We start from the raw sequence: 27,202 nt of genomic DNA, 5'->3' as shown, positions 1-27,202 counted from the left end.
TTCTCCAACTGCTCACGTGGGGAATTATAGGGGTAAAACAGGAAACAAAATCCCCAACAAGTTCCATTCAAGTAATAGGCAGTCCCCTTTATGCAACACAATTAACAGTCATACCAGCCTCGCAGCTTAAATGCCTCTGGACTATCAGGGTTCACCACGACTGTGCTTGAGGTCAGGACAGAGAGACTCCGGCCACCAAAATCAGAGACTCTGGCTCCTTTGATAGCTACCACAGGTTGTCTAGAGCCATCAAATCTTTCAGCCTGTGGAAACAGAAAATATAAAATGGCACAATGTGGCAGCTCACCTCTGTTCATAATTTATAGATGATAACTAAAAACAGGCCAAAACAAGACCAGGTTGTCCATTTGTATCTAAGCAAAGTCATTAAGCCTTTGAAAAATGGGCCATTAATCACTGCTTAAAGGATTTTTGAATCTCCAATGGCCAATGTTAGAGAATGCCTGAAGTCACCAGAACCCTATTGTTTGTGTGTTTAAACTAGGGAAACATTGTTTGGAAAGAAAGGATAGCTGTCCTGGATTGAAAGAGACTTAACCTGAGGATGATTACTCTCTTGACTGGAAAGCAGGATCTGGTCCAAGAGGTAACTGTTACTGGACCGCTTGGAAATAGTGACCACAATATAATAACTTTTAATATTCCTGTGTTGGGAAGAACACTGCAGCGGTCAAACACTCTGGCATTTAATTTCAAAAAGGGGAATTACACTAAAATGAGGAAGCTAGTTAAACAGAAACTAAAAGGTAGAGTAATTAAACTAAAATCCCTGGAAGCTGCATGGAAACTGTTTAAAGACACCATACTAGAGGCCCAACTTAAATGTATACCCCAAATAAAAAAACACAGTAAGAGACCTAACAAAGAACCACCATGGCTAAACAGCCATGTTAAAAAGGCAGTGAGAGAGAAAAGGGCAGCTTTTAAAAAGTGGAAGTCAAATCCTAGTGAGGAAAATAGAAAGGAACATAAACACTCCCAAATTAAGTGTCATAATGTAGTAAGAAAAGCCAAAAAAGATTTTGAGGAACAGCTAGCCAAAAATTCAAAAAACCATAGTAAAATGTTTTTTAAATACATTAGAAGCAGGAAGCCCGCTAAAAAAGCAGTGGGGCCCTTGGACGATAAAGATATAAAAGGAGCGATCAAGGAAGACAGTGCCATTGCGGAGCGATTAAATGATTTCTTTGCTTCAGTCTTCACGGCTGAGGATGTTACAGAGGTTCCTAAATCTGAGCCAGCCTTTTTAGGTGACAAATCTGAGGAACTTACTCAGATTGAAGTGACATTAGAGGAGGTTTTGGAGTTAATTGATAAGCTGAATAGTAACAAGTCTCCAGGACCAGACGGTATTCACCCAAGGGTTCTGGAAGAACTCAAATGTGAAATTGCGGAGTTATTAACAGTGGTTTGTAACCTATCCTTTAAATCCACTTTGGTACCAAATGACTGGAAGACGGCCAATATAACACCAATATTTAAAAAAGGCTCTAGAGGAGACCCTGGCAATTATAGACCGATAAGTTTAACATCAGTACCAGGCAAATTAGTAGAAACACTAGTAAAGAATAAAATTGCAAGGCACGTAGAAGAGCACGAATTGTTGGGCAAAAGTCAGCATGGTTTCTGCAGAGGGAAGTCGTGTCTAACTAATCTATTAGAATTCTTTGAAGGGGTTAATAAACATGCGGACAAGGGGCACCCAGTGGACATAATATACCTAGATTTCCAGAAAGCCTTTGACACGGTCCCACACCAAAGGCTTTTATGTAAATTAGGCGGTCATGGGATAGGAGGAAAGATCCTTTCATGGATTGGGAATTGGTTAAAAGACAGAAAACAAAGGGTGGGAATAAATGGTAAATTTTCACAATGGAGGAGGGTAACTAGTGGTGTTCCCCAGGGGTCAGTCCTGGGACCGATCCTGTTGATCTAGAAAATGAGGTAAGCAGTGAGGTGGCAAAGTTTGCAGATGACACCAAGTTGTTCAGGACAGTCAAAACCAAAACAGATTGTGAAGAACTACAAAAAGATCTCAGCAAACTGAGTGATTGGGCAGCAAAATGGCAAATGAAATTTAATGTGGGTAAGTGTAAGGTAATGCATGTTGGAAAAAATAACCCAAATTACACGTACTACATGATGGGGTCAAATTTAGCTACGACAGATCAGGAAAGGGATCTTGGAGTTATAGTGGATAGTTCTCTGAAGACATCCACGCAGTGTGCAGCAGCAGTTAGTAAGGCAAATAGGATGTTAGGAATTATTAAAAAAGGGATCGATAATAAGACAAAAGATATCATACTTCCCCTATATAAAACTATGGTACGCCCACATCTTGAGTACTGCATGCAGATGTGGTCTCCTCACCTCAAAAAAGATATATTGGCATTAGAAAAGGTTCAGAAAAGGGCGACTAAGATGATTAGGGGCTTGGAACGGGTCCCATATGGAGAGAGGCTAGAGAGACTGGGACTTTTCAGTTTGGAAAAGAGGCGATTGAGGGGCGATATGATAGAGCTATATAAAATCATGAATGGTGTGGAGAAAGTGACTATAGAAAAATTATTTACCTTTTCCCATAATACAAGAACTAGGGGACACCAAATGAAATTGATGGGTAGTAGGTTCAAAACTAATAAAAGGAAATTTTTCTTCACACAGCACACAGTCAACCTGTGGAACTCCTTGCCCGAGGAGGCTGTGAAAGCCAGGACTCTATTAGGGTTTAAAAAAGAGCTTGATAAATTTTTGCAGGTTAGGTCCATAAATGGCTATTAGCCAGGGATAAAGTATGGTGCCCTAGCCTTCAGAACAAGGGCAGGAGATGGATGGCAGGTGATAAATCACTTGATCATTGTCTTCTGTTCTCCTTCTCTGGGGCACCTGGCATTGGCCACCGTCGGCAGATGGGATGCTGGGCTGGATGGACCTTTGGTCTGACCCAGTATGGCCATTCTTATGTTCTTATGTTACAAAATAAAAGGCTGATAGGAGGACCTCAATGGTCAGAGAAATGCTTGCTTTCAGGCAGTGCAAACTACTTGCTCTTTTTTCCTTAGTCGCTAAACTGAGAATGGTCTTACCTCATGAGAAGATTAAATCTAGATCTATTAAGCAAAGCTTTCTTCTTTTAACTTCATTTTCTCAGTTTAGATGAAACAGGACTAATGAAAATTGTTGTCACTTGGGCACTTTCACAAAGACACTCCCAAAGACATGAAAACCCCACACTGTTCCTCTCTCTAGAGGGAAAGAACATCAGTCAAGGGACACCTCTCACCAAGTCATGTTGCCTTCATGCTGTGGTGGGTGAACACATGAGAAGCTAAAAGATTGAGACTAGACAAGTTGGAGAGAACTGTGAGGGCAGCTTTGGTGATACTGGGTCCCTTCAACTGCTGTGAGTGGGGAACACAGGCAGGGGTCTCAGAGCTGCCACCCAGCCATTATAAGAACTGTGTGAGCAGCTGTTGGCAGCCACAGAAGATCCTCTGCCTGCCTGCAATGAAGGGGCACTGCTGAGAACAGCCCTCAAGCCCATGTGCCCACCCCATGTCCACTCTGCTCAAAGAAGGTGGAGAGTCCGCGACTCCTCTCAGCTACCCACATGGCTCTTACCACAGACAGGATGAATCTCTGAAGCCCCAACCTAAGCCAGGTCAGGGACATCATACTGTGAGCAACTGTGGTAAGATGGCATGGAGTTGCGGACTCGGGAAAGGTGGAAATCCCAGCGGCAGGAACATGGGCCAGGGACTGCTCTCAGCTGCTCCATATCCCAAGTAGAAGAGCAGGGTGAGAAAGGGCCAGGGTCAGCCTCCCCAGAAAGTGGACAGACCAGGCCACCTTCAAAAAGTGGGAGAGCTATGGCTCCCCTGCGCCTCCTATTCCGGCACCACTGCAAGAGGAAGAAAGCTACTAGAGGTTGAACCTCTCTAGTCCAGCATCCTTGGGACCTGACAAGTGCTGAACAAGAGAGTTTGCCAAACCACAGGAGGTCAACATTGTCTACCAGCATTACCAACACTTACTGGGCCCTTAGATGACATTAAGGGGTAAATCACAGCTAAATAAGAGCAAAGAACATTGAGAGCCAGTAGTGGTGGCTGTAAACAAATTGTATAGGACTACAGAAAACTTGGCTACACGCATAAGTAGTCATTTGGATAACTAAAATCAGTCCACACTGCCAACCCTAACATTCATCAGTGCAAACAAACTGCTGTACGAGATGAGAATTAAAGACAGCAACAGTTAATGCTTACATTCAAGGAGTCCAACCAAATCACACAGATCTCTCTCTGCAGCAGCAAACTAGCTGTACACTACCCACATTGCATCACTCTACTCCCTCTCAGCTTGCTCACCCTCTGCCGTATATGGCAGACAACAGTTCCTGTTAATAATATTTACAGCTGTACAAAATGGATATTTGCACAGTGTTAACACAGTGGTCAGCAACCCCCAGCAAGGGTGCCAAGAGTGGCACACAAGGTGGGAGCTCAGCCCTGTCCCTCCTTCCCCATGCAGACCGGAGCTTGCTCAACACTATGCCGCCTCTAGATTAACAAAAGACCAGCTAATGCTACCAACCACCATCTAAATGGTAAAGATCTGTAGCTTAATTTATTAATGAAGCTGTTGTAAGTAGGACTCTTAGGGACTTTAAAAGTATCATCGGCACTTTGTACCACACAGACGTCAAAAGGTCAAATTTCGGCACACCACCTTAGAAAGGTTGCTGACCCAAGTTAACATTTAGCTCTTCCGTGGCATCTTCCATTAAAAAACTGTGACTTATGAACATCCAGCCTCAAAGAATCCTTGTCAAGTGCATCAGAATCAATATAATTTTAGACAAAAAACCGGGTCATAGATCAATAAGAGTCTACCACATTGCTACAAAACAACAAAGTAACTTAAGGGCACATCAGACATTTGTGGCAATGCTCAAAATTGAACTCATGTCCTCAAAACCCCTGTCTTGTGTTTAAAACCCAAATACAGTAAAAGCCCAGTTATCTGGCATTTAGATAACCAGCATGCTTGGCCAGGGCCAGCTCCTGCATGGCCAGTGTCCCAGCTGGGGACGGCTGCCCACTACCCAGCCTGGGGTGGGAGTTATAGCGAAGCCAGCTGCTGCTGACCAGACTGGCCATAATATAAAGTTATTTTGAAAAAAGGCTACCAAAGTCAGATCAGAGTGAATTCAAACTAAATCTTTCGCTCTCAATACAAAGACCCACCCCCACTTTTAGTCCAGAGTGATTACCTAATATAGGTGACATACTATCCCCATACCTCTTTACATATATCTGAAATCTCAGAACAGGCAACAGGGCACTTACCTCATCTCCCCACAGAGTAACTGTCACCATCTTCCCAGACGAATCCATTAAATGCACATTCCTCTTGGATACTTCCCTATTGGTGGATTTCACTGTGATTTTGGTGATGTCTTCATAGCTCTTACAGATTCCAATTATGTCTGAAAAGTAGGCATAATTCAGTTAGAATTACTTGAAGGTCATGGCTGGAGGAGATGAGCAAAGACAATGTGGAAAGAACCCACACATAAGTAGCATCAGATTACATCTTCCGAGAGTCTAAATCCCTATGAAAATTCTAGAAGTTGAAAACCTGGGTTTTTAAAGTTGAAAGGCTGTGAGTGAAAGAAAAATCCATTACAGATTTGCAACTTTATTTTGTTGATGAATTTAAGAGTTGATAAAAGTAAAGGACTCATGATACCAGGCAGATTTAAGATTCTATGCAATCTTCTCTCCTGCCACTTAGTTAAAAGGGACTTCATTCTCACCTTGCTCTCACCACTTGTTTTTCCAGGATGAGGCTCTCTTGAGCAAGGGAATTATAAACAGACATGATCCTGCTAAGAACAATGATGAGGACACCCAAATCTTTTTCATTTGACAACCCAAACATGTTTGGACACTTTACAAGTGACAACCTTCTGTAATATGTCCACTAATCTCTACACTGCTTCCAACTCTGACATCTATTTCTAAAGCTCCTAGCTCAATACCTCTGAATCACTCCCTCTGGGATACCAGATATTGGCCATTGTCAGGAGACAGGATACTGTGCTAGAAGGACTTGTGGTTTGACTTATGATAATTCTTATGTTCTTAACATATTTTGATGAGCCAGTACAACTGAGAAATCCAAACCTCTGATCTTTCCAGAGTGCGCTATCCACTGAGTTAGAGGAAAGTTTCAGAGTTCTTAGTAAAGCAATGCAAGACAGTCAATTATTTGTATTCAGATGCAAGAAATAATTCCAAATTTATTGCACAGATGACTGGATAGCAAAGAGAAGCCAAACTAAGAGAAAGAAAGATGCATACATACAGAATAACAAAAATTGTTCCTTTGCATTGTCCCTTGGAAACTGAACATAAATTTGCACTATAAACTAGAGGATGAAGAGGACCACAAACTGACAGATAAATCACTGTGCATTGTTAGTATGAAGAACCCACACTCTCTAGCAGCAAGACTAGCAAAATTAACTACCTGAGGCATTTCTAGAGGCACCCACCATCACTGCAGTAATTGACTGTCAATGTCTAACAGAGATCATACCAATCACATACTACTATATGTTTCATCATCTGCTCCTCAATTATTTGCTACAAGATGACTAATTGTAAGCCTCACAGCTCCCCATCTTGCTAGAAGGACTCACCAACAATTGTGTCTTTGCATGTGTTCTCCAAATCAGAGATAGGCACAAAAGCAAACTGAACCGAAGGAAGGTGCTGAGCATCCTCACAGGGTATTACAGAAGTCTCATTATTGAATGTGATCTCATAATCATTTTTCACAGCTGTGTACTGCTTGTTAGCTGTCTTTAAATGGCCTTTGGTGAAGTAATACACCTACAGGAACACAAGTGATGAAACATAGGATACATCAGCAATGAAATGCTGCAAATGGCCTACATTCATCATTAAACAAGCCAATAGATTCTATGAACACCTCTTTCACTCATATCTGGTTATAAAACAATGATATTGTACCTTATTGATACCGTACCTTATTCAATTCAATGAGTGGAAAGAATTTGTCCACTAGATCATTGAAAGCAGTAGCTCTAATCTCACCCTGCAGGAAAATGTAAAGACTAGTTAGAACTAAAATTCGGCATGCAAAATCAATCGTTCTAATATAAAGTGGCACTACTTCTACACATGTGGAATACTCTGTAGGGCTAACGTCAGACCCACAAGAAACGAACATTTTCCATATTTAGCTATAAATAAGATGCTAAATCCTTTTCTGGATCATCTGTTTTCATCTCTATGACTGCAAAATCCCATATAAGAAGCTTCAGAAAGAATGACATATAGTAGTGAGCGCAGTTTGCCAATACAGTTGTAGTAAAGAAGTTTAGCTCCAAACAGATATGCCTAAACCTTGTATCAATTGTATCATTTTACAGATTAGGCAACACCTCCTTTTAGATATAGCACTTAGCTCCACAAATTAGCAGATGATATTACAGGTGATTAGTACAGCAATGTGTGTTGCAGCAAGCTCTTCCCTCTTTGGCAATTAATGGTAGAGCTAGAAGTACGCTAAATATTTATGCAATACAAACCTTAAAAATTAAAATAAAAACTGTCAGTCAAATGCTGACAACATACAGAAGTGAAAGAAAAGGCTAATGAAGATGTGTCAAATTATAAACCACATATTTTGTATGAGATTATTCTTAGTACCTAGTATTGTATAAGAAAAAAATTAATAAGCCTCAAGAACAGACTTAGATTGATCAGAATTCACTCCTCAAAACAAACTAGAAATTGAATTTCCCTTTATTGCATTTATACATTCTGATTTCACAATTAAACTGTGAGTTTCTATTTGAAAATGTTCATGTAAGTCCATGTCTTATTCTTTATATCAGGGATGTGAAGTCCTAGCAACAGGAATGGGATTCATCTGCCAATCTAAAGGGGAGCACCACGAAATCTATGGTCTGTGTAGATACCAGATTCTGATGCTGCCACCATTTTCAGACACATACTGACTTAACACAAGATGCAAAACAACAGTATTTAGAGCTGCAGCGTCCAACACACTCCTCACTTGCCACATGTGGCTAATGGGCTTTTAAATGCAGCTCTTCCAAGTCACACGTGTGTGCTGTCCGCCCACTCCATACACGCGCCCCACTGCTTGGTGGGACAAGCATGGGGTGGCAGCTTGGGCCCCTGCCCGTGTGGCCATGGCTGAGGCCCCCACTGACATGGCTCCAGTGAGTTCCCGCATTCAATTTGCGCAGGGAGGGCTAGGGGGTGGTTGGCTCTCTGTGACAGCACTATTGTGGGGCGGGGTGGCAAATACAGCATGGGGACGATCGTTCAATTAGTACTGGACCCCACTGGCTTAGAGTCTCATTTTAGATAGCTACAAGAAGTCCTAAGCATACATCTGATGAAGTGTCTTTTGCCCACAAAATCTTATGCTCCAAAAAATCTGTTAGTCTATAACATGCCACAGGACTTCTTGCTGTTTTTGCAGATGCAGACTAACACGGCCACTCCCCTGATACTTGATTTTAGATAGCTGTAGTGAATGAAGGTGGGACTATCAAGCACTCTAATACCACAAAGACTGCCATTCTCTATCACAAATCTGCCAACAAGTTTCTTTTACTCTCCTTATATAAACGGGTGAAGGAAGAGTACTTTGTTTCTCAAGGAGTCACCTGCTCCTAATTATGTATTTCCATGGCTCCCTTCACTGTAGTATCTCGGATCCCACCACAGCACTTACACTTTCATCAACCAGTTCTATAGAAAACAGCTTTCCTTCACCACGGGAGTTGCTCCATGTGCGAATCTGACCTTTTTGGGTAACACGAGCACAAATGGTCCATCTAGAAACAAGACAGCAAGAATTAGTACTCCAACGTCTTTCTTTCTTCTTTTTTTAAAGAATGGAGCGGAGTCTTCACAGACTTTCAGTTCAAAGTGTTAATAGAGAACCTAAGGCCCTCCATGTATCTCAGAGACTCTAGTTGTCTGTTTAAAAGGGATACTGTTTACACCATTGAAACAAATTCCAGAGAAGCAACAACATGTAAGAAAACAGTCACTTTTAAGGTATATAGCATGATAAATCACCTTAAAAAAAATCCCCTACAAATAACCCTCTCTAATCTTCCACCTGCCAATATTAAACATTCCAGTAAAGCAGTATGCCTGTGCTGAAAAGGCCATATATTAGAATCATGCCGGAGTCCAATTTTCAAGTTCAAATGATTGATAAAATGGAACAAAGTACATCAGTCTGTGTAACTGAATTGCTGATGTTCCCAAAATAGTTATATCCACTTGCTCTTAAAATCAGCTGTTACTTCCCCTGGAGCCAAGGTGAACAAGTTTATGGCAAATCAAATCAACAGATTACCAAAAGAAAACCTATAGTAGAACATGTTAACTGATTTTCAGGCAACATACCATACTAACAGGTCAAGGTCAGCAGATCCCACAGACTTTGGAACCAACTTTTATCAGGTGATCCAGAGCCTAAGCACAGATTATCAGAGCTCCTAACACATTGGGTAATCAAAAAATACCTTCAGTACCAGCTGTGTTGAGGTAAATGACAGTGTTTAAGAGAAATTAAAAGAACTTTTGGCAGATTTAAAAGACTGATATTTCTTCTGAAAAAGCAGAAATTTACTCTGAGCATCATGCCTTCATGCCTGCCATACTCTTTGAACCTGATAGAGATGCTGTAACTCACTTGGACTGGTATGGATTCAGACTTGCAATTGGTACCACTTTGGACTGTGATCCACCAGGGGTGCTCAGGAGGCTGTTACCACCCACTTTGCCAAACTGCTTTGAGGGGCCATGGTACTTAGTAGTAGTAGTGGGGCCTAGAAAAAACATGCACAAGTTTAGCTATATAGAAATCAGACAAAAAAACTTGCACTTCTGTTTTCTATGCATAAACAAAGATTAAAATAAGCTAACAAAGGGGCACTGCCAAGCCATACACCATTACATTAACCTGAAAAAGAAGTTCTCTCACTAGCCTATAGAAAGTTGAGGCCCACAAGCAAGTAGAGGAAAGTGCATGCAGACTTTATTCGTCTCCAGTCACCATGGTACATACACACCGAACAGTATGATATTAAAGAAGTTATTCACTGTGTTAAAGAACTTCTGCTCTTGAATCACAAGCTTTACCTGGTCTGTCACTGCAAACTGTTTCAGAAGAGAAATATTTTTGTATTTTATGACTATTAAACAGCAAATGAACTAAAAATGGCAGCTATGAACAAGTCACCAAAGACATTCAGTTAGAAAGGTGATGGGCATGAGTGTCCCTCCTGCACCATTGGAGCCCATGGCCGACTGGAATTCCACCTGTGGCCTAAACACCCCATCTGCCCACCTTTCCATATATGCTTCTCACACACTGGGGCACAAGAGCTCCAAACTTCCTACTGTTCCTCCCTCCCTCCCAGCACTTTTGGATCATCGCAAATGGCCAGTTTGACACTCCCTCCTCGCTCCCCCTCTCCCCACTCACAGAGCTTGAACAGTTGCAAACAGCTGATTCACAGCATTCCAGCTCTGGGAGAGAGGCAGGGGAGTGGGTAGAGTCAGTGGTTTCATGGTTCTCCAAAAGTGCTGGGAGGAAGTGGATGAGTAGAAAGTGTGTGGCTCTGCTGCCCTGTGCAAAAGGTACTGGGGGAAATGAGGCAGATAGGGAGTCAATGGGCCAAAGATGGAACCCCAGAGGGCTGCAGATCGCTCACCACTGAGTTAGTACTATCAGCTAAGTGTCCACACTGTAATCAGCAAGGACAAACAAACACGAATAAGGTACGGCAAGTTTATCTACAGTCCTGCATCTCCCTAGAAAACTCAAACACATAGTTACTAAGCCTATTTATGCTCCTCTAAATTTAAAATGAATAACCAAATTCATTAAATAAGACAAGGGGTACAGAAATTAAGGTAGGAAGCAGTTTCACTTCTGTTTTTGTAAGCAGTAGCAAAATGTTTCTCGAACAGTAAAATTTAGCCAAAAATCAAAGATCCCATATATTACTCTTAGCTTCGACTTGGATTGAATCCATTTTTGCTTGAAAAATATATCTACAGCTAGACAGAGAATTTATATGCCAATTTAAAGTCCTCACTAAGGACTAGTATTTATAGAGACAGTTTCAATTTAATCACCCATATTTCATCTAACCATTGTGCTTTAATGGCTTGGCACAGGACCACCCTTTCAATCAGTTTGGAACCATAATCTGTTTAGTTGTCTAGAGGGCACAATGTAGTTTCAACTAAACCAAATGCCATCATACGGGAAGAATGCACACTATATGTCACTTCCTAAATGAGGTCCAGAAATTTTAACAAGTTTCTTTCATGTGTATTAAGACGGACTCATCATCATTCTCTCAAGGAAGGATTCAAACATTTTAAAAGACATTAATTCCTTTTCACTGTAGAAACAGATTCCAAAGATTTTAGGACAGCATCTCTCTCAGGGACCATAAGTGAATGAAAGGTCATTTACTCTTTGTTACTGTAAACTTTTCATTTCCTCCTTTAGAACAACTTCTCACCCTGTCTCTTCTAGGCCCTTTGATGTTGTGCCATACATCTGCATCCATTCTCTAGTAGCTTTTACTTTTCACTCCCAAAATAAAGTTCAGACTTATGATTTAATTCAGTACCGCCAACCACCACTTATACTTCTCGTTCAGCGTGTTTCTCACCTACAGATGAATTCTCATTCTGCTGCTGTGGTTTGCTGTATGTTGAACTGGCTGCAGGAGTTGAGGAACGTTGCTGCTGGTGCCCCTGTCCTGTTAATCAGAGGGAAAAGACTACTTATAGTGCAGTGGACTGGTGATCAAAGCAATTAAAACTGCCTTAGGGTACCTTTCTGTTATGTTACCTTGTTTTCACAAGAACACCTAACATTTAAATTTGCTACTAGACAACAGGAAGCCACCTGAGGCTACGTCTACACACTAATGGCATGACAGCAGCACAGCTGTGGTGCCACAGATATGCTACCATAGCACAGATACTTCTTACAGCAATAGGAGGATGTTGTGTCCCCCCTACCCCCCATCAATGAGGAAACTCTAAAACCCCAAGGAATGGTAGCTAGATCGATGGAAAAGTTCTACCGAGATGCACTCATCTTGGGGGTTACATCACTATGGTTACACTGCATAGGGAATGTGAACTTTTTTCCCCACACACCTGAGCTCCACGACTATACTGAACTAATTTTTACATGTAGACCAAGCCTCAGAAAGGCCAGAGCATATATAGATATCAACCAGATCTCTCACAGCAACTGTGTTATGGAGACCAGTAATTTACACTGCCTTTAGGATGTCTGTCACAACGGTGGCCCTCTGTGGGGCCAGGACCTCTGCCTCTCTGTCACATGCTGCTCTGAAGAGACTGAGCCAACCCAAAAATATCTATGCATGGTTAGCAGAATAAAATGTTGGGCCATAGTTAATTAGTTAAGAAAGAGCTGGGTCTCAGCTCCTGGGCCTCAGGCAGGAGGCCAGAACAAAGAGGACACTCCTCAAGGTAGCCTGATTGGAAAGCTACTCCCAGTGGTTTCCTCCTGGGGATCAGAAGCTGCCAGAGATGAAGTGGCCACAGAACACAAAGAGAAAGTAACAGAGGAGAAAGACTATAAAACTCTCCAGGTCAGGCACGGGAGAGAGCCTGAGTTAGCACAGGAAAGACTGCACTGTTTCAGGCAAAAATGAAGCCATGGATCTTCAGGCAAGCAGTGGCTTGTTTACATAGCATGTTTGGAGATCGATTACATAAATTAGACCACTCAAGGGGCATTGTTCACTGTATGCAAGCAACACTGAACTTACTAAAAGCCCACTGAAGGAAAATGAGGTAGACACATATCTGCAGTTTCACAATGGGGTGTAATCTTGTTTTCACAAGAGACCCACAGCACAGAACACCCACTAACAAACACGTTATAAGACAACCAAAAGCCATTCTGACAAGAGACATAGCACACTGTGATCTCAACCAGGTCTCTCTTCTGAAGCTACCACTTTCTATTACTATTTTGAAAGAATTCAGGTTTGACAATTATTTCAGGGGACACTATGAAAGTGGTTAAGTTTTTGACATCTCAGCAGGAGTGTCTGAACCACTGCAAAATCTAAAAGCTAAAGCCCATGGTGTACAGAGACTGACTGTTGGTTTTCTGGCAGAATAAGTTATAAATATAAATGTAAAGAAAGATCCTTCTTTGAACCACTCAGATTCTTTCAGGGAAGTGCACTGGATGCAAACCAGAAATCCCCAGACCGAGTCTGGATACCATGAAAAGATTTTTAGAAACCGGCAGTTTATTACGCCATTGCCACCATTTGGAATTACGAACTGTGATTCACTTATATATACAGTAAACTCTTTCATATCTGGCATTCTAGCATCCAGAACTCTCAAATAACTGGCATTTTAGCCATAAGTAACTTTTAGTTACATTTTCCATTAGTACAGTGTAGTGAAATTAAATACAAATAAATACAGCAAATACAGTATAAGTTTACAGTATACAGTACTACTGTTTGTACAGTGTACTAGTGTACAGTACTACTGTTGGTAAACAAAGTACTCTGCATACGTTTTTGCTTGTTTTTTAATATCTAATCTTGTTTTTCTTTAGTGCTAGGCATTGTTAGGTATACCTCTCTATTATTCAGAATATTTGAATAGCCTGGTCCTGGGGCTGCCAGATTTGAGAGTTTAGAGTACCCATTTGACCTGTTTTAAACCTCTCAATAATTCTAATTTCCTTTTCTGCTATAAATCAAGTATCACTGGATCAATTTCATCAGGTCTTGATGACTTGAATACCACCAAATTACTAAGTATTCTTTAATCTGCTCTCTCCATATTTTGGCTTGCAATGCTCCCCTTCACTAATATTAAAATTGGGTTAAGCATCTGTTCACTCTTGAAATTAATAGTGAAGAGTGACATATTAAACACATCAACCTTCTTGATGTTTTCTGTTACCACCTCTCCTTCCACGCCAAGAAGCCAAGGCTTGTGTGTTTTTTCCCCCTCATTCCTAATGTATTTAAAGATCCTCTTTTTATGTTTCTTGCTAGGTATATCTAATTTTGTGCCTTGGCCTTTCATATATTGTTCCTATAAGCTTGTGCTACCCTTTTATGCTCCTTAGCTATGTGTCCCTGTCTCTACTATTTGTAAGATTTTTCCTTTCAGATTTGCATGTCATTAATGAGCCCTACCAGCCCCTCTTATTCTTCCTATCTCCTTATGTCAGGAGAGTCTGCAGTTGCACCCTTAATATCCTCTTCCTTGAGAGCATGCTAGCTGTCCTGAGCTTTCCCCCAACATTCTCCTCCCATGGGATCTTACCTGCAAGTTCACGGAGTTTGTCAAAGTCTACATTTTTAAATCTGTGACAGGGTGGACTAGGTTCAGAGGCCCCCTGCTAGAGGCTTCATGGCTCTGCCTAACCTTACAGAAGAGCAGAGGAGAAATCATCCAGGCAGCCCCGAGTGGCTTCAGTGGAAAGCAGCCAATCAGAGGGAATGCCAGAATGGCCAGTCAGGGACCAGGAAGACAACACTAAAGCAACAGCAACGAAGGGTCCTGTGGCATCTTATAGACTAACAAAAGTTCTGAGCATGAGCTTTCATGAGCACAGACTCACTTCATCAGATGCTGGTCAAGATGAAGTGAGTCTGTGCTCACAAAAGCTCATGCTCAAAACTTTTCTGTTGTCTATAAGGTGCTACAGGACCCTTCGTTGCTGTTACAGATCCAGACTAACATGGCTACCCCTCCAATACTTAACATTAAAGCAAGTATCAGAGCGATAGCTGTGTTAGTCTGTATCTTTGAGAACAACAAGAAGTCCTGTGGCACCTTATAGACTAACAGATATTTTGGAGCATAAGCTTTCATGGGCAAAGACCCTGCTTTAACTGCCCACAAAAGCTTATGCTCCAAAATATCTGTTAGTCTATAAGGTGCCACAGGACTTTTTTGTTCTCGACCATTAAAACAAAGCAGCTTAAGCGGAGCAGTCAGTGCCTGCCTAGAGCTGGAAGAGGAAACATCACATTCCTGGCTGGAACAGCAATAGGACAGACAACTCAACAGATGCAACACTGAGCCCAAAGCCTAGCCAGATCAAGTAAAGCTACTGCAATGGGCCCTATTGGCCTAGTTAAATAAAGCTGGGGTAGGATGGGGAAGGCTATCCTGGAAAGGTGACACCAACAGAGAATACAGCAATAGCACCTGTTGGATTGTTATAGAGGTCAGTGTTTCCAAGGCAGTAACCTTGGCAGAAGTTCAAGATTGCATACTCTGGAAAGGGTTTGTTCTTTTCATCCTTCACTCAGCGTAAGAGACTCAGTAAGAAGACTGAGTCACTGCAGACCTGCTAAAGAAGCCACCAAACAGAAGGGGGTGATTGTAAGAAGTGGATGCCACCTCATTACCACAAACAGAGAAACAGCAGGATCACACCTGACCAGAAGGGGAACTCAAAGCAGCTGCTGACGCCATTACAAAGTCCACTGTCCTTATTCCACTGCTCTTTTCCTTCCCTTCCTCTGACTCATGAAATCATTTCATGATCACTTCCATGGCACTGCATTCCACCTTCCAACTACCAATTCTACCCTGGTGGTCAGAATTAAATCTGTGCCCCTGGGTACTTCCTCCACCTTCTGAAACAAAAGTTGTCTTTGAGACATTCCAAGAAATTAGAAATTTTGTTTTGATGTATTACTTTTTCAAAAGATGTCTAGATAGTTAAAAGCCCCACATCTTATGTCTCTGTATATTTCTGTTGTTTGTTCTAAGAACCCCTCATCCATTTTCTGTTCCTGAATTAGTGATCTATTGAAAACTCCTACTTCAATAACAACAAGAAGTCCTGTGGCACCTTATAGACTTACAGATATTTTGGAGCATAAGCTTTTGTGGGCAAAGACCTGCTTCACTGAAAGCCCACACAAGCTTATGCCCCAAAATATCTGTTAGTCTATAAGGTGCCACAGGACTTTTTGTTGTTATTGAAGATACAGACTAACTCTGCTACCTCTCTGATACTTACTACTTCAATGTTACTCTTCACCATCCTTACCTTCACTCAGTGTCTTTCAGCTAGGCTGTCCTCTTAAGGTGTTTGCTTTTTTTGCTCGTTTGTTTGTTTTTTAAACATTTACCCTAGGTCTTTTGTCTCCTGCCTCTTTTTAATCAAGTTTAAAGCCCTACAAAAAATAACTGACTTTTTTAAACCAAAAAGAGCAAACAGCAGAAGATCAGCATGCTAGTGAGTCTCAAACAATTCTATTGTTCCTTACCTTCATTGTATGGTACTGGATTGCCAATATTTGCACCGACCACATCAGCTGTTTTCAGAACATCTAAATCCATCAGTATAATAACTCTCCTACAAACACAAAGCAAGCAACAATAAAAGCTTTTAACATTTTCCTAGACACCTGTGAGAGGCCCTAGTTTGTAAATTTTTTTATACACACAAGCACTGCATTCACTAGAAAATGTTGATTCCCTTGGGGATGCACAGTCAAGAAGCAGCACTCTATCAACCAGTGATTTTACCATTTAGTAAATGCAGCTAGAACTAGTGTAGATTGAAACAATACAGAACATAATCAGGAAGAGTGGATACCCATCTGAACGATGTAGTCAACATTATTGTAGGAGCACACAAAATGTGCTACATTCCTTATAACTGTGCCACAAATGGCGTAAAACTAAATGCAAGTATCAAATGGAAAAGCTGAATTTGGGAAAAGGTCAGTGACAGCAAAAGTTCATGCACGTAACAGACCTTCAAGGTTGCGTATTTTACGTTATTTGCAATAGAAAGTCAAAGTACTTTACCATCATAATACAAAAACAATTAACAACAGGGTTTGTACTCACTTGCTCCCTCTCCCCATCAGGTAATTTTCAGTGACAGATTTAATTTTCAGTGACTGAGATTTGATTAAGCAGTTGGATGCATTTTATCCAGTTATTTCCATTTAATTACTCCATATACTAATATATACAACCTCGTGCACTGCAGCAATCTACAGCAACTTATCTCTGCTACCCTCCAACAGCCATCACAATTACATAATGTGTCAAGAAAACCACACGCCTCCTCCCTCTTGCATCATACACCCCCAATAAATACAGCTATTAATAACTGGAAAAGCAGCACTTATTTATGTGAGATGCAGCAACATCCACTAGCACAGATGTACCTGCGTGCACATATCTATATATACATGAATACCTTCCATCTTTCAGGCTGTTAACAATGTATCTGTTAACCTGGCAGATACAGTGTGCAGACAAGCGTTCCTCTTCAATTAGAGAATTCAGCTGTGTAGCCAACATGAAAGCTGCCAGAAAAGAAAACAAAAACAAAAGAAAACTCCTAACATAACCAATATATGCAGCCCTGAAAAGATGGGAGTCATAGCTAACTGCAATCAATCCGTTCCAGCCACTGGTCCTGCATAGATCTAAAGCTTGCCCAGTTAATCATCTCACACAAACCAGTGCAATCATAAGTGAGAAAATGAGTATGTATCTCTGGCACATAAATCACATATCAACACTGAAGTTGGACAAGAGAATACAAAAATTCTTGCAGACAAATTTGTCTAGTGACTCAACCACTGAAGTAAAACAATTCAGTGAGTTAGAAAAAATATTAAGCTGATCTGCTAAGTGGTTCCTGGACCCCATAACTATTATGACAGTCTCCTAATCACCATTCATAGGACTGAGCTGTTATCTACAATTAACATGAATTCCTGTACACACTTCAACAATAACTAAGAAAAGCTGGAGTTTATTTGTAAGATTAAAATGCAATTACATACCCAAAAATCAAAAGAAAAATTCGATACTCTTCACATGCTACTTTGGAAATCAGTTCAGCAGCAGAAACCACTCTGTCATTAATTCTAACAATCGGCTTTATTCAAAATTCTGGGTCTGCCCCATTACAATACAGGGATGCATTGGACAGAGTCCAGCAGTGAGCAACAAAAATTATTTGGGGCTGGACACGTGACTTATGAGGAGAAACTAAGGTTTAGACAACAGAAGAGGGGGTGAGGGTATAGATGGATTTGATAGTAGCATTAAACTACCTGAAGGGGATTTACAAAGAGGATGGAGAGAGGCTGTTTTGAGTGGTGACAGATGACAGAATGAGGAGCAGTAATCTCAAATTGCAGGGGCAAAGGTCTAGGTTGGATACTATGAAAAAAAACTTTCACCAAGAGGATGGTGAAGCCCTGGAATATGTTACCTAGAGAGGTGATGGAATCACCATGGCTAGAAGTTTTTAAGTCTCATCTTGACAAAGCCCTGCCTGGGATGATTTAGTTGTGATTGGCCCTGCTTTGAGAAGGGGGTTGGACTTGATGATTTCCTGAGGTCTTTTCCAACCTTATGATTCTATTAGCCACACACTTGTAAATTCTCATTACTATGCATTACTTACAGGACAGTGTGTTCACCCCATCGCTCATCAGCACACGGTAACGAGGTGGTCCATTTCCTGTTGCGATAGCACGGATGTTCTAGAGAAAAAAACTTGACTTTTTAGCCCTTATGAGATTTTATGGGCACGACGTTAGACACTCCAGAGCAGGGGGAGGTGGGAGTGTTAGTTTAGGTACCATGTTGTTACAGACTTATAGGACAGCACATGCACTTATAAGTATATTAGGCTACAGATAACTTAAGAGGAGAATTGCAGAAATACTCACAATAACTTGGAGGATAGGCTTTAAATTATTCTCCCCCTGCATTATGGCCTGTAAAGACAAATAGAGAATTTAATTCTTCTGGTTGGAACAGATTTTTAAATGTTTGTGACTGAGAAGGCTAGCAAATAACTGATTATAAGAAACCGTTCCCAAAATAGGGACTACAAGTTGGATAGTGTGCCAACAATGTGAACATCCTCAAAATTTCTGCGAACTGTAAAAGCACTTGCTGATATAGGGAAGACCAAGTGCCAAGACAAGCATTTCACCTCGGAAATCCCTGCACTTTATGAGAAGTAACAGCCTGATTTACTAGTTCACCTCATAGAATAGCCTATTGAGCATTTTCAGGCAGTCTATGAAGCTGCTGCAAATAGTCCCACAGATTGTAACTTAGCCAAGAACAAGAAGTAGTCCTGTGGCACCTTACAGACTAACATATTTTGGAGCATAAGCTTTCGTGGGCAAAGACTCACTTGCTGAGATGCATGAGTTGGGGAGGGGCACATTCAGAAGAGGATTTAAAGAGGGAGTTTCAGTCAAGGGGAGGGCCAGAGCTGACAAGGTCTATTCAGTCAGAGTGGATGTGGCCCATTATCAGAAGTTAATGTGGAGTTGTGAACATCAAGAGAGGGAAAATCAAGTCAGTTCAGTCAAGGGGACGCGGCCCATTTTCAGTTGTTAATGTGGAGGTGTGAACATCAAGAGTGGAGAAACTGCTTTTGTAATGGGCCAATCACCCCCAGTCTCTGTTCGATCCTTGGTTGATGGAGACAAATTTGTAAATGAATTGCATCTCTGAAATTTCTCTCTATTTTCTTTGAAATTTGTTTGTTGTAGGACTGCTACTTTTAAATCTGTTACTGCCTGTCCAGGGAGACTGAAGTGTTCGCCTACTGGTTTTTGTATGTTACCGTTACTGAAGTCTGATTTATGTCTTTATTCTTTTATGTAGAGACTGTCCAGTCTGGCCAATGTAAATTGCAGTGGGGCACTGTTGGCACATGACAGCATATATTATATTAGTAGATGTGCAGATGAAAGAACACCTGATGGTGTAGTTGATGTTAGGTCCTGTGATGATATTGCTGATGTAGATACATGAGAAGAGTTGGAAGCAAGGTTTGTTGCAGGGATTGGTTCCAGGTTTAGAGTTAGTGTGTTGTGGTCTATAGCTGCTGGTGAGAATTTATTTAAAGTTGGCAGGCTGTCTGTAGGCAAGAACAGGCCTCGCAAGACCTGTGAGTGAAGGATCATTGTCCAGGATGGACTGTAGGTCACTGATGATGCACTGGAGAGGCTTTAAGTGGGGGCTGTATTTGATGGCCATTGGTGTTCTCTTGTTGGGCCTGTCTTGTAGCAGGTGGCTTCTGGGTACACATCTGGCTCTGTCAATGTTTCTTCACTTCCTTAGGTGAGTACTGTAGTTTCAGGAAAGCTTGGTAAAAGTCTTGTAGATGTTTGTCTCTGTTTGAGGGATTGGAGCAAATGTGGTTGTATCTTAGTGCCTGGCTGTATACAACGGATCATGTAGAATAGTAACAGAGAGAGATAGCTGTGCTAGACCATACACAATGAAAACAAAAAAGCAGTCCAGTGTCAACCTTGATTACTATTTTTGGTTCTCTGTGCCTTAAATATTCAGTCTGTTCTGGTATGGCTATGATCTGAAGAAGTGGGTCTGTCCCACAACAGCTCATCACCTAATAAACTATTTTGTTAGTCTTTAAAGTGCTACTGGACTGTGTTTTTGTTTTCAATGGATCATGCAGCATGCCGTGGATGGAAGCTGGAAGTGTGCAGATAAGCATTGTGGTCAGTGGGTTTCCAGTATAGGGTGGTATTTATGTGACCACCACTTATCTGCACAGCAGTGTCCAGGACTTTGCTCCCTTGATCAGCCTTCCCCTGTGTGACTCATAGGGGGAGGGTCTGAGAGAGGCCAGCAGGCTTAAAAGGCAGAGGCAGGAGCGACGCGGACAGGGAGCTGCAGACAGGGCAGTTTAAGAGGGATTTTGGGAGGGAGTATGACAGAGAGGACTATAATGGTTAGGAAGACCCGCAACACCTGTGCCAGCACTACTGCTGTCTCCTCCACTTGTGCCTGTAGCCAGACAGACTGCCTGACCATGGATGTTTCTACCCAGATCCTGGTGTGGTTCTGCAACGACTGTGGCTTGCCGTTCCCACTTACCGATACCCAGGGTGAGGGGAATATTCAGTGTGAAAGGTGCCTGCTGGTGGAATCTCTCAGGCAGCAAGTGTGGGAGCTACAGGAGGTGGTGGCCAGGTTGAGGAGTATCTGAGTCCATGAGCAGTTCCTGGACAGTATTCAGGTGGAGACTGCGGAGGTAACTGTCCCAGTGCACAGGACGGCTGATAAACCACCGGAGGAGGTGGACCAGGGTGGACACTGGCAGCTGGTTACTTCTCGCAGCAGGCAGTGTTCCACCCCTGCTCAGAACCCTCCCACTGTGGTACTGGAAAACCGTTATGCTGTACTCGATACAGGAGACCAAGAATTACCCCGTACAGAAGAGGAGAAGCCTCGTACCCCCAAGGCTGGGAAGTCTACTGCCACCCCTGCAAGAAGGAAACGTAGAGTAGTGGTGGTTGGAGACTCTCTTCTGAGGGGGACGGAGGCGCCCATCTGTTGCCCTGACATTTCCTCTCTGGAGGTGTGCTGCCTGCCAGGGGCCCATATCCGAGACGTTATGCAGGCATTGTCGAGGATTATCCGGCCCTCTGACTACTATCCCATGCTTCTCATCCATGTGGGCACTAATGATACTGCGAGGTGTGACACTGAGCAGGTCAAGAGTGACTTCAGGGCTCTGGGGGCACAGGTCAGGGAGTTTGGGGCGCAGGTGGTATTCTCTTCAATCCTGCCTGTCAGAGGTAGGGGCCAAGGCAGAGACAGGTGTATCCTGGAGGTGAATACTTGGTTGCATAGATGGTGTCACCAGGAAGGCTTTGGTTTCTTTGACCACGGGATCCTTTTCCGGGAAGGACTGCTAGGCAGAGATGGCGTTCACCTTTCGAGGAGGGGGAAGACCATATTCAGACACAGGCTGGCTAACCTAGTGAGGAGGGCTTTAAACTAGGTTCGACGGGGGCAGGGGAGCAAAGCCTGCAGGTAAGTGGAGAGCATGGATACCTGGGAGATGAACTTGAAATGGGAGGGAGTATGGGCTACACTGGGAGAGTAAAAAGAGGGCCAGGGCAAAACTGGGAGGCAAGACCAAATCAATGTCTGAGATGCCTATATACAAAGGCAAGAAGTATGGGAAATAAACAAGAAGAATTGGAAGTACTAATAAATTAATACAACTATGATATCGTTGGCACCACAGAAACTTGGTGGGATAATACTCATGATTGGAATGTTGGTATTGAAGGGTACAGCCTGCTTAGGAAGGACAGACAGGGAAAGAAGGGAGGAGGTGTTGCCTTGTATATTAAAAATGTACGCACCTGGACAGAGGTGGAGATGGACGGGTTGAAAGTCTCTGGGTTAGACTCAGAGGAGTTAAAAACAAGAATGAGATCCTACTAGGCGTATACTACAGGCCCCCTAGCCAGGTGGAAGAGGTGGATGAGGCTCTCTTTAAACAGCTAACAAAATCATCCAGGGCCCAGAATTTGGTGGTGATGGGGGACTTCAACTATCCAGGTATATGTTGGGAAACTAATACAGCAGGGGACAGACTGTCCAATAAATTCTTGGATTGCATTGCAGACAACTTTTTATTCCAAAAGGTTGAAAAAGCTACCGGGGGGAAGCTGTTCTAGATTTAATTTTAACAAATAGGGAGGACATGATTGCAAATTTGAAAGTGGAAGGATGCTTGGGTGAAAGTGATCATGAAATCATAGAGTTCACAATTCTAAGGAAGGGTAGAAGGGAAAACAGTACAATAGAGATAATGGATTTCAGGAAGGCAGATTTTGGTAAACTCAGACAGCTGGTAGGTAAGGTCCCGTGGGAAGCTAAACTGAGGGCCAAAACGGCTGAGGAGAGTTGGCAGTTTTTCAAAGGGACATTATTAAAGGCCCAAAAGCAAGCTATCCCGCTGCATAGGAAAGATAGAAAACATGGCAAAAGACTGCCTTGGCTTAACCAGGAGATCTTGCATGATCTCAAACTAAAAAAGGAATCATATAAGAAATGGAAACTAGGACAAATTACAAAGGATGAGTATAGGCAAACAACACGAGCGTGCAGGAGCAAGATTAGAAAGGCTAAGGCACAAAATGAGCTCAAGCTAGCTACAAGCATAAAGGGAAACAAGAAGGCTTTTTACAAATACATTGGTAACAAGAGGAAGACCAAGGAGAGGGTAGGGCCATTGATCAGTGACAAGGGAGAAACAGTAACATGGAATTTGGAAATGGCAGAGATGTTTAGTGATTTCTTTGTTTCGGTCTTCACTGAGAAATCTGAAGGAATACCTGACACAGAGAATGCTAGTGAAAAAGGGGTAGGTTTAGAAGTTGAAATACGAAAAGAACAAATTAAAATTTACTAACAAAAATTAGATGTCTGCAAATCACCAGGGCCTGATGAAATGCATCTTAGAATCCTCAAGGAGCTGATAGAAGAGGTATCTGAGCCTTTAGCAATCATTTTTGGAAAATCATGGGAGACGGGAGAGATTCCAGAAGACTGGAAAAGGGCAAATATAGTACCCATTTATAAAAAGGGGAACAAGAATAACCCGGGAAACTACAGGCCAGTCAGCTTAACTTCTGTGCCGGGAAAGATAATGGAGCAGGTCATTAAAGAAATCATCTGCAAGCAATTGGAAGGTGGTAAGGTGATAGGGAACAGCCAGCATGGTTTTGTTAAAAACAGATCATGTCAAACCAATCTAATAGCTTTCTTTGATAGAATAACGAGCCTTGTTGATAAGGGAGAAGCGGTGGATGTGGTATACCTAGACTTCAGTAAAGCATTTGACACGGTCTCACATAATATACTTATCAATAAACTACTCAAATACAACTTAGATGGGGCTACTATAAGGTGGGTGAACAACTAGCTGGATAACCATACCCAGAGAGTAGTTATTAATGGCTTTCAATCCTGCTGGAAAAGTATAACTAGTGGGGTTCCACAGGGGTCTGTTTTAGGACCGGTTCTGTTCAATATCTTCATTAATGATTTAGATATTGACATAGAAAGTACACTTATTAAGTTTGCAGATGATACCAAGCTGGGAGGGGTTGCAACTTCTTTGGAGGATAGGGTCATAATTCAAAAGGATCTGGATAAACTGGAGAAATGGGCTGAGGTAAAGAGGATGAAGTTTAATAAGAACAAATGCGAAGTGCTCCACTTAGGAAGGAACAATCAGTGTCACACATACAGAATGGGAAAGGACTGTCTAGGAATGAGTACAGCAGAAAGGGATCTAGGGGTTATAGTGGACCACAAGTTAAATATGAGTCAATAGTGTGATGCTGTTGCAAAAAAAGCAAACATGATTCTAGGATGCATTAACAGGTGTGTTGTGAACCAGACACGACAAGTCATTCTCCCGCTCTACTCTGCGCTGGTTAGACCTCAGCTGGAGTATTGGGTCCAGTTCTGGGCACTGCAGTTCAGGAAGGATGTGGAGAAATTGGAGAGGGCCCAGAGGAGAGCAACGAGAATGATCAAAGGTCTAGAGAACATGACCTATGAAGAAAGGCTGAAGGAATTGGGCTTGTTTAGTTTGGAAAAGAGAAGATTGAGGGGGAACATGATAGCAGTTTTCAGGTATCTAAAAGGGTGTCATAAGGCAGAGGGAGGGAACTTGTTCTTCCTTGCCTCTGAGGATAGAACAAGAGGCAATGGACTTAAATTGCAGCAGGGGAGGTTCAAGTTGGACATTAGGAAAAAGTTCCTAACTGTCAGGGTGATCAAACACTGGAATGAATTGCCAAGGGAGGTGGTAGAATCTCCATCACTGGAGATATTTAAGAAGAGGTTAGATAGATGGCTTTCAGGGACGGTCTAGAAAGTGCTTGGTCCTGCCATGAGGGCAGGGGGCTGGACTCGATGGCCTCTCAAGGTCCCTTCCAGTCCTACTCTTCTATGATTCTATGTGGATCTCTTGTGTGGACTGGTCCAGGCTGAGGTTGATGGTGGGGTGGAAACTGTTGAAGTCACAGCAGAACTCTTCAAGAGCCCCTTTCCCATAGGTCCAAATGATGATGATGTCATCAATGTAGTGCAAGTAGAGGAGAGCGCTAAGGGACGAGAGCTGAGGAAGCATTGTTCCAGGTCAGCCATAAAAATGTTGGCATACAAGTGAAAGGTGTGCAGGTGAAAGAACCTCTGGAAGATACAGACTAACTCAGCTACCTCTCTGAAACTTAACCAAGGACTCTAAAATTCCCAGGAAGTACCTATGCAAGAGTTTAAGCAATTAGTTATTAAATTCTGCTAGGGTCCTGACAGAGGGCTTGGCAGCTGGGATCCCAGGAGGAGGCCAGGAGCCCACCAGCATCTGGGATGCAGCCGAGATCTTGAGGATGGGGCCAGCAGCTCAAACCCCACTAGAAGCTGGGATGGCATGGCATAGTGCTGGCAACTTGTGGTGTGGGACTGGCTACCAGAACCTACTGGCAGCTGGGACCCTGGGTGCAGGACAAACAATTTGGACTGTGTGGTGCAGTGCAGGCCCAGCTACCAAGATCCCACTGGCAGCCAGGATGCCAGGCGTAGTCAATGGCACCAAGCCAGCAGTCAGGATCACAGGCACTGGGGTACCCCACCTTAAAAGAGGTAAAATGTTTAAATGTGTAATCCAGGGGATTTTGTTTGTTACATGGTTACCATTTATATTTTTGTTACAAACCTATCAAAAAGTCCAACTATTTTTATTTAAAACCTCTCTCTACACTTCCTACATCACTCTTCACTGTATACTTCCCTGGTGTTGAATTCAAGTGTGATCAAATTGGCAACAACCAGAACTACCAGGGACAGAACCAGACCACAAACAGTATCCAAGAGTTAGGAGCAGAGAGTGCCACGGGTAAAGAAGAACTTCAGTTCCAACATGGTTGATTTATTATTATACTTTGCAGAGTTGTTGCTGATTTTTGTTTGCTTATGTTAATTGTACAGTTGCTAGGGTACATTAAGTATATGAGAAGCACTTCCTTCTATCTTGATAAATCTCAAACTTAAAAGAAATGAGATCATGGTCAGCCAGCAAGAATAAACAGCTCTGCTACAGAAAGGCAGGTTATATCTAAGCAGCTAGTCCACTACTCTAAGGAAGAGACTGTGTTTACAGAAATCTACAACCAGACAGATACTATCCGGGTATAAGCCTTAAATGAAAGAAAGAATGTAACAACCCAGGAGTGCAGAAGAAAAGGTACTCAACCTGGGGATCACGAGATTATTATGGGAGGTAAGTGGGGTGGGTTGTCACAAGCAATATTCCCTCTATTTTTTGCATCTGTGTACAGAATAAACTTCTTTATATGCAGGAAGGCAGGAGCACCACCAGTAGAAATACATGCTGTCCACTGTAGGCGCTCTGCTAATCAGCTGGGCAGTACCTGAATCTCTTCTGGGTGGCTGTTCAAGTGCAGTTTCCCGTGGACACTGCTCACACGCTGTCGGCCTCCAGCATCATACCAGTGTTTAATATAAAGAGCTGGTTTTGGTTTATAAGAGGGTCGTGGCACTCCAACGCTTGCTGCGTGGGAGGAGTCACAGATAAAAACCGCCAGCCCCACGGGTGCAGTGAGAGAAGGCCCAGAGCCTGGTGCTAATGTGCATCTACCTGGTACACTGCAACCGCGCTTCCCCCAGGGCCCGTCACAGAAAGCGCGGGACCAGTCAGAGCGTAGATACAACTATCAGCGGCCACGGGGCCAACAGGACAGCCCCCAGCCAGCCCGCCCCTCGCAAGGACTGTGCCCACCCTACCCCACGGGCCCCTCCCCCATCCCAAGCTCCTGCCAACCTCCCCTTCGCCACCCCGCGTCCCGGCCCCGGCCCCGGCCCCTCGGCCCTTCCTCAGGCCCCGCACCGACCCCTCTCAGCCCGCCCCGCCACTCGCTCCCCGCGGGGCCCGCCTAGGGCAGGAGGGAGAACCCCCGGGCGGCCGAGCCCAGACCCCCCTCACCGCGATGGCCCCCTCGCTGAGCCGCGCGCTCATGGTGCGTAGCTCCCAGCCGCTCCGCGCACTGCCGCCAAAGACTCCCCCCGCAGCTCGCGCCGCCGCCGCGGCCTCACGCCCGCTTCCGGACGCACCGACGTCAGACGCACGGCATCAGCATTGGCTGGCGCGCTCCGCACGGCGGAAGTGGTACCCTCCG

The 27,202-nt window shown here is 43.1% G+C and overlaps 1 protein-coding gene across 1 annotated transcript in view; it reads right to left on the bottom strand.

The window, feature by feature from the left end:
* RPA1 (replication protein A1) overlaps positions 1 to 27,118 on the bottom strand; it is a 45,674-nt gene extending 18,556 nt beyond the window's left edge. Inside the window, exons 1-12 of the mRNA XM_075013520.1 lie at positions 27,010 to 27,118; positions 18,878 to 18,925; positions 18,610 to 18,688; positions 17,386 to 17,494; positions 16,439 to 16,527; positions 11,801 to 11,890; positions 9,802 to 9,937; positions 8,827 to 8,929; positions 7,081 to 7,149; positions 6,731 to 6,923; positions 5,373 to 5,512; positions 115 to 263 (exon numbers count right to left, since the gene is read on the bottom strand). Of these exons, the coding sequence (XP_074869621.1) occupies positions 115 to 263; positions 5,373 to 5,512; positions 6,731 to 6,923; positions 7,081 to 7,149; positions 8,827 to 8,929; positions 9,802 to 9,937; positions 11,801 to 11,890; positions 16,439 to 16,527; positions 17,386 to 17,494; positions 18,610 to 18,688; positions 18,878 to 18,925; positions 27,010 to 27,042 (1,238 nt within the window). The 5' untranslated portion in view covers positions 27,043 to 27,118. The remainder of the gene's footprint in view (positions 1 to 114; positions 264 to 5,372; positions 5,513 to 6,730; positions 6,924 to 7,080; positions 7,150 to 8,826; positions 8,930 to 9,801; positions 9,938 to 11,800; positions 11,891 to 16,438; positions 16,528 to 17,385; positions 17,495 to 18,609; positions 18,689 to 18,877; positions 18,926 to 27,009) is intronic.
* Positions 27,119 to 27,202: the final 84 nt, after the last annotated feature.

Source organism: Carettochelys insculpta, chromosome 19 (assembly GCF_033958435.1).
Source record: "Carettochelys insculpta isolate YL-2023 chromosome 19, ASM3395843v1, whole genome shotgun sequence".
NCBI classification, from domain to species: domain Eukaryota; kingdom Metazoa; phylum Chordata; order Testudines; family Carettochelyidae; genus Carettochelys; species Carettochelys insculpta.
This window is presented reverse-complemented; position numbering and strand designations above follow the sequence as displayed.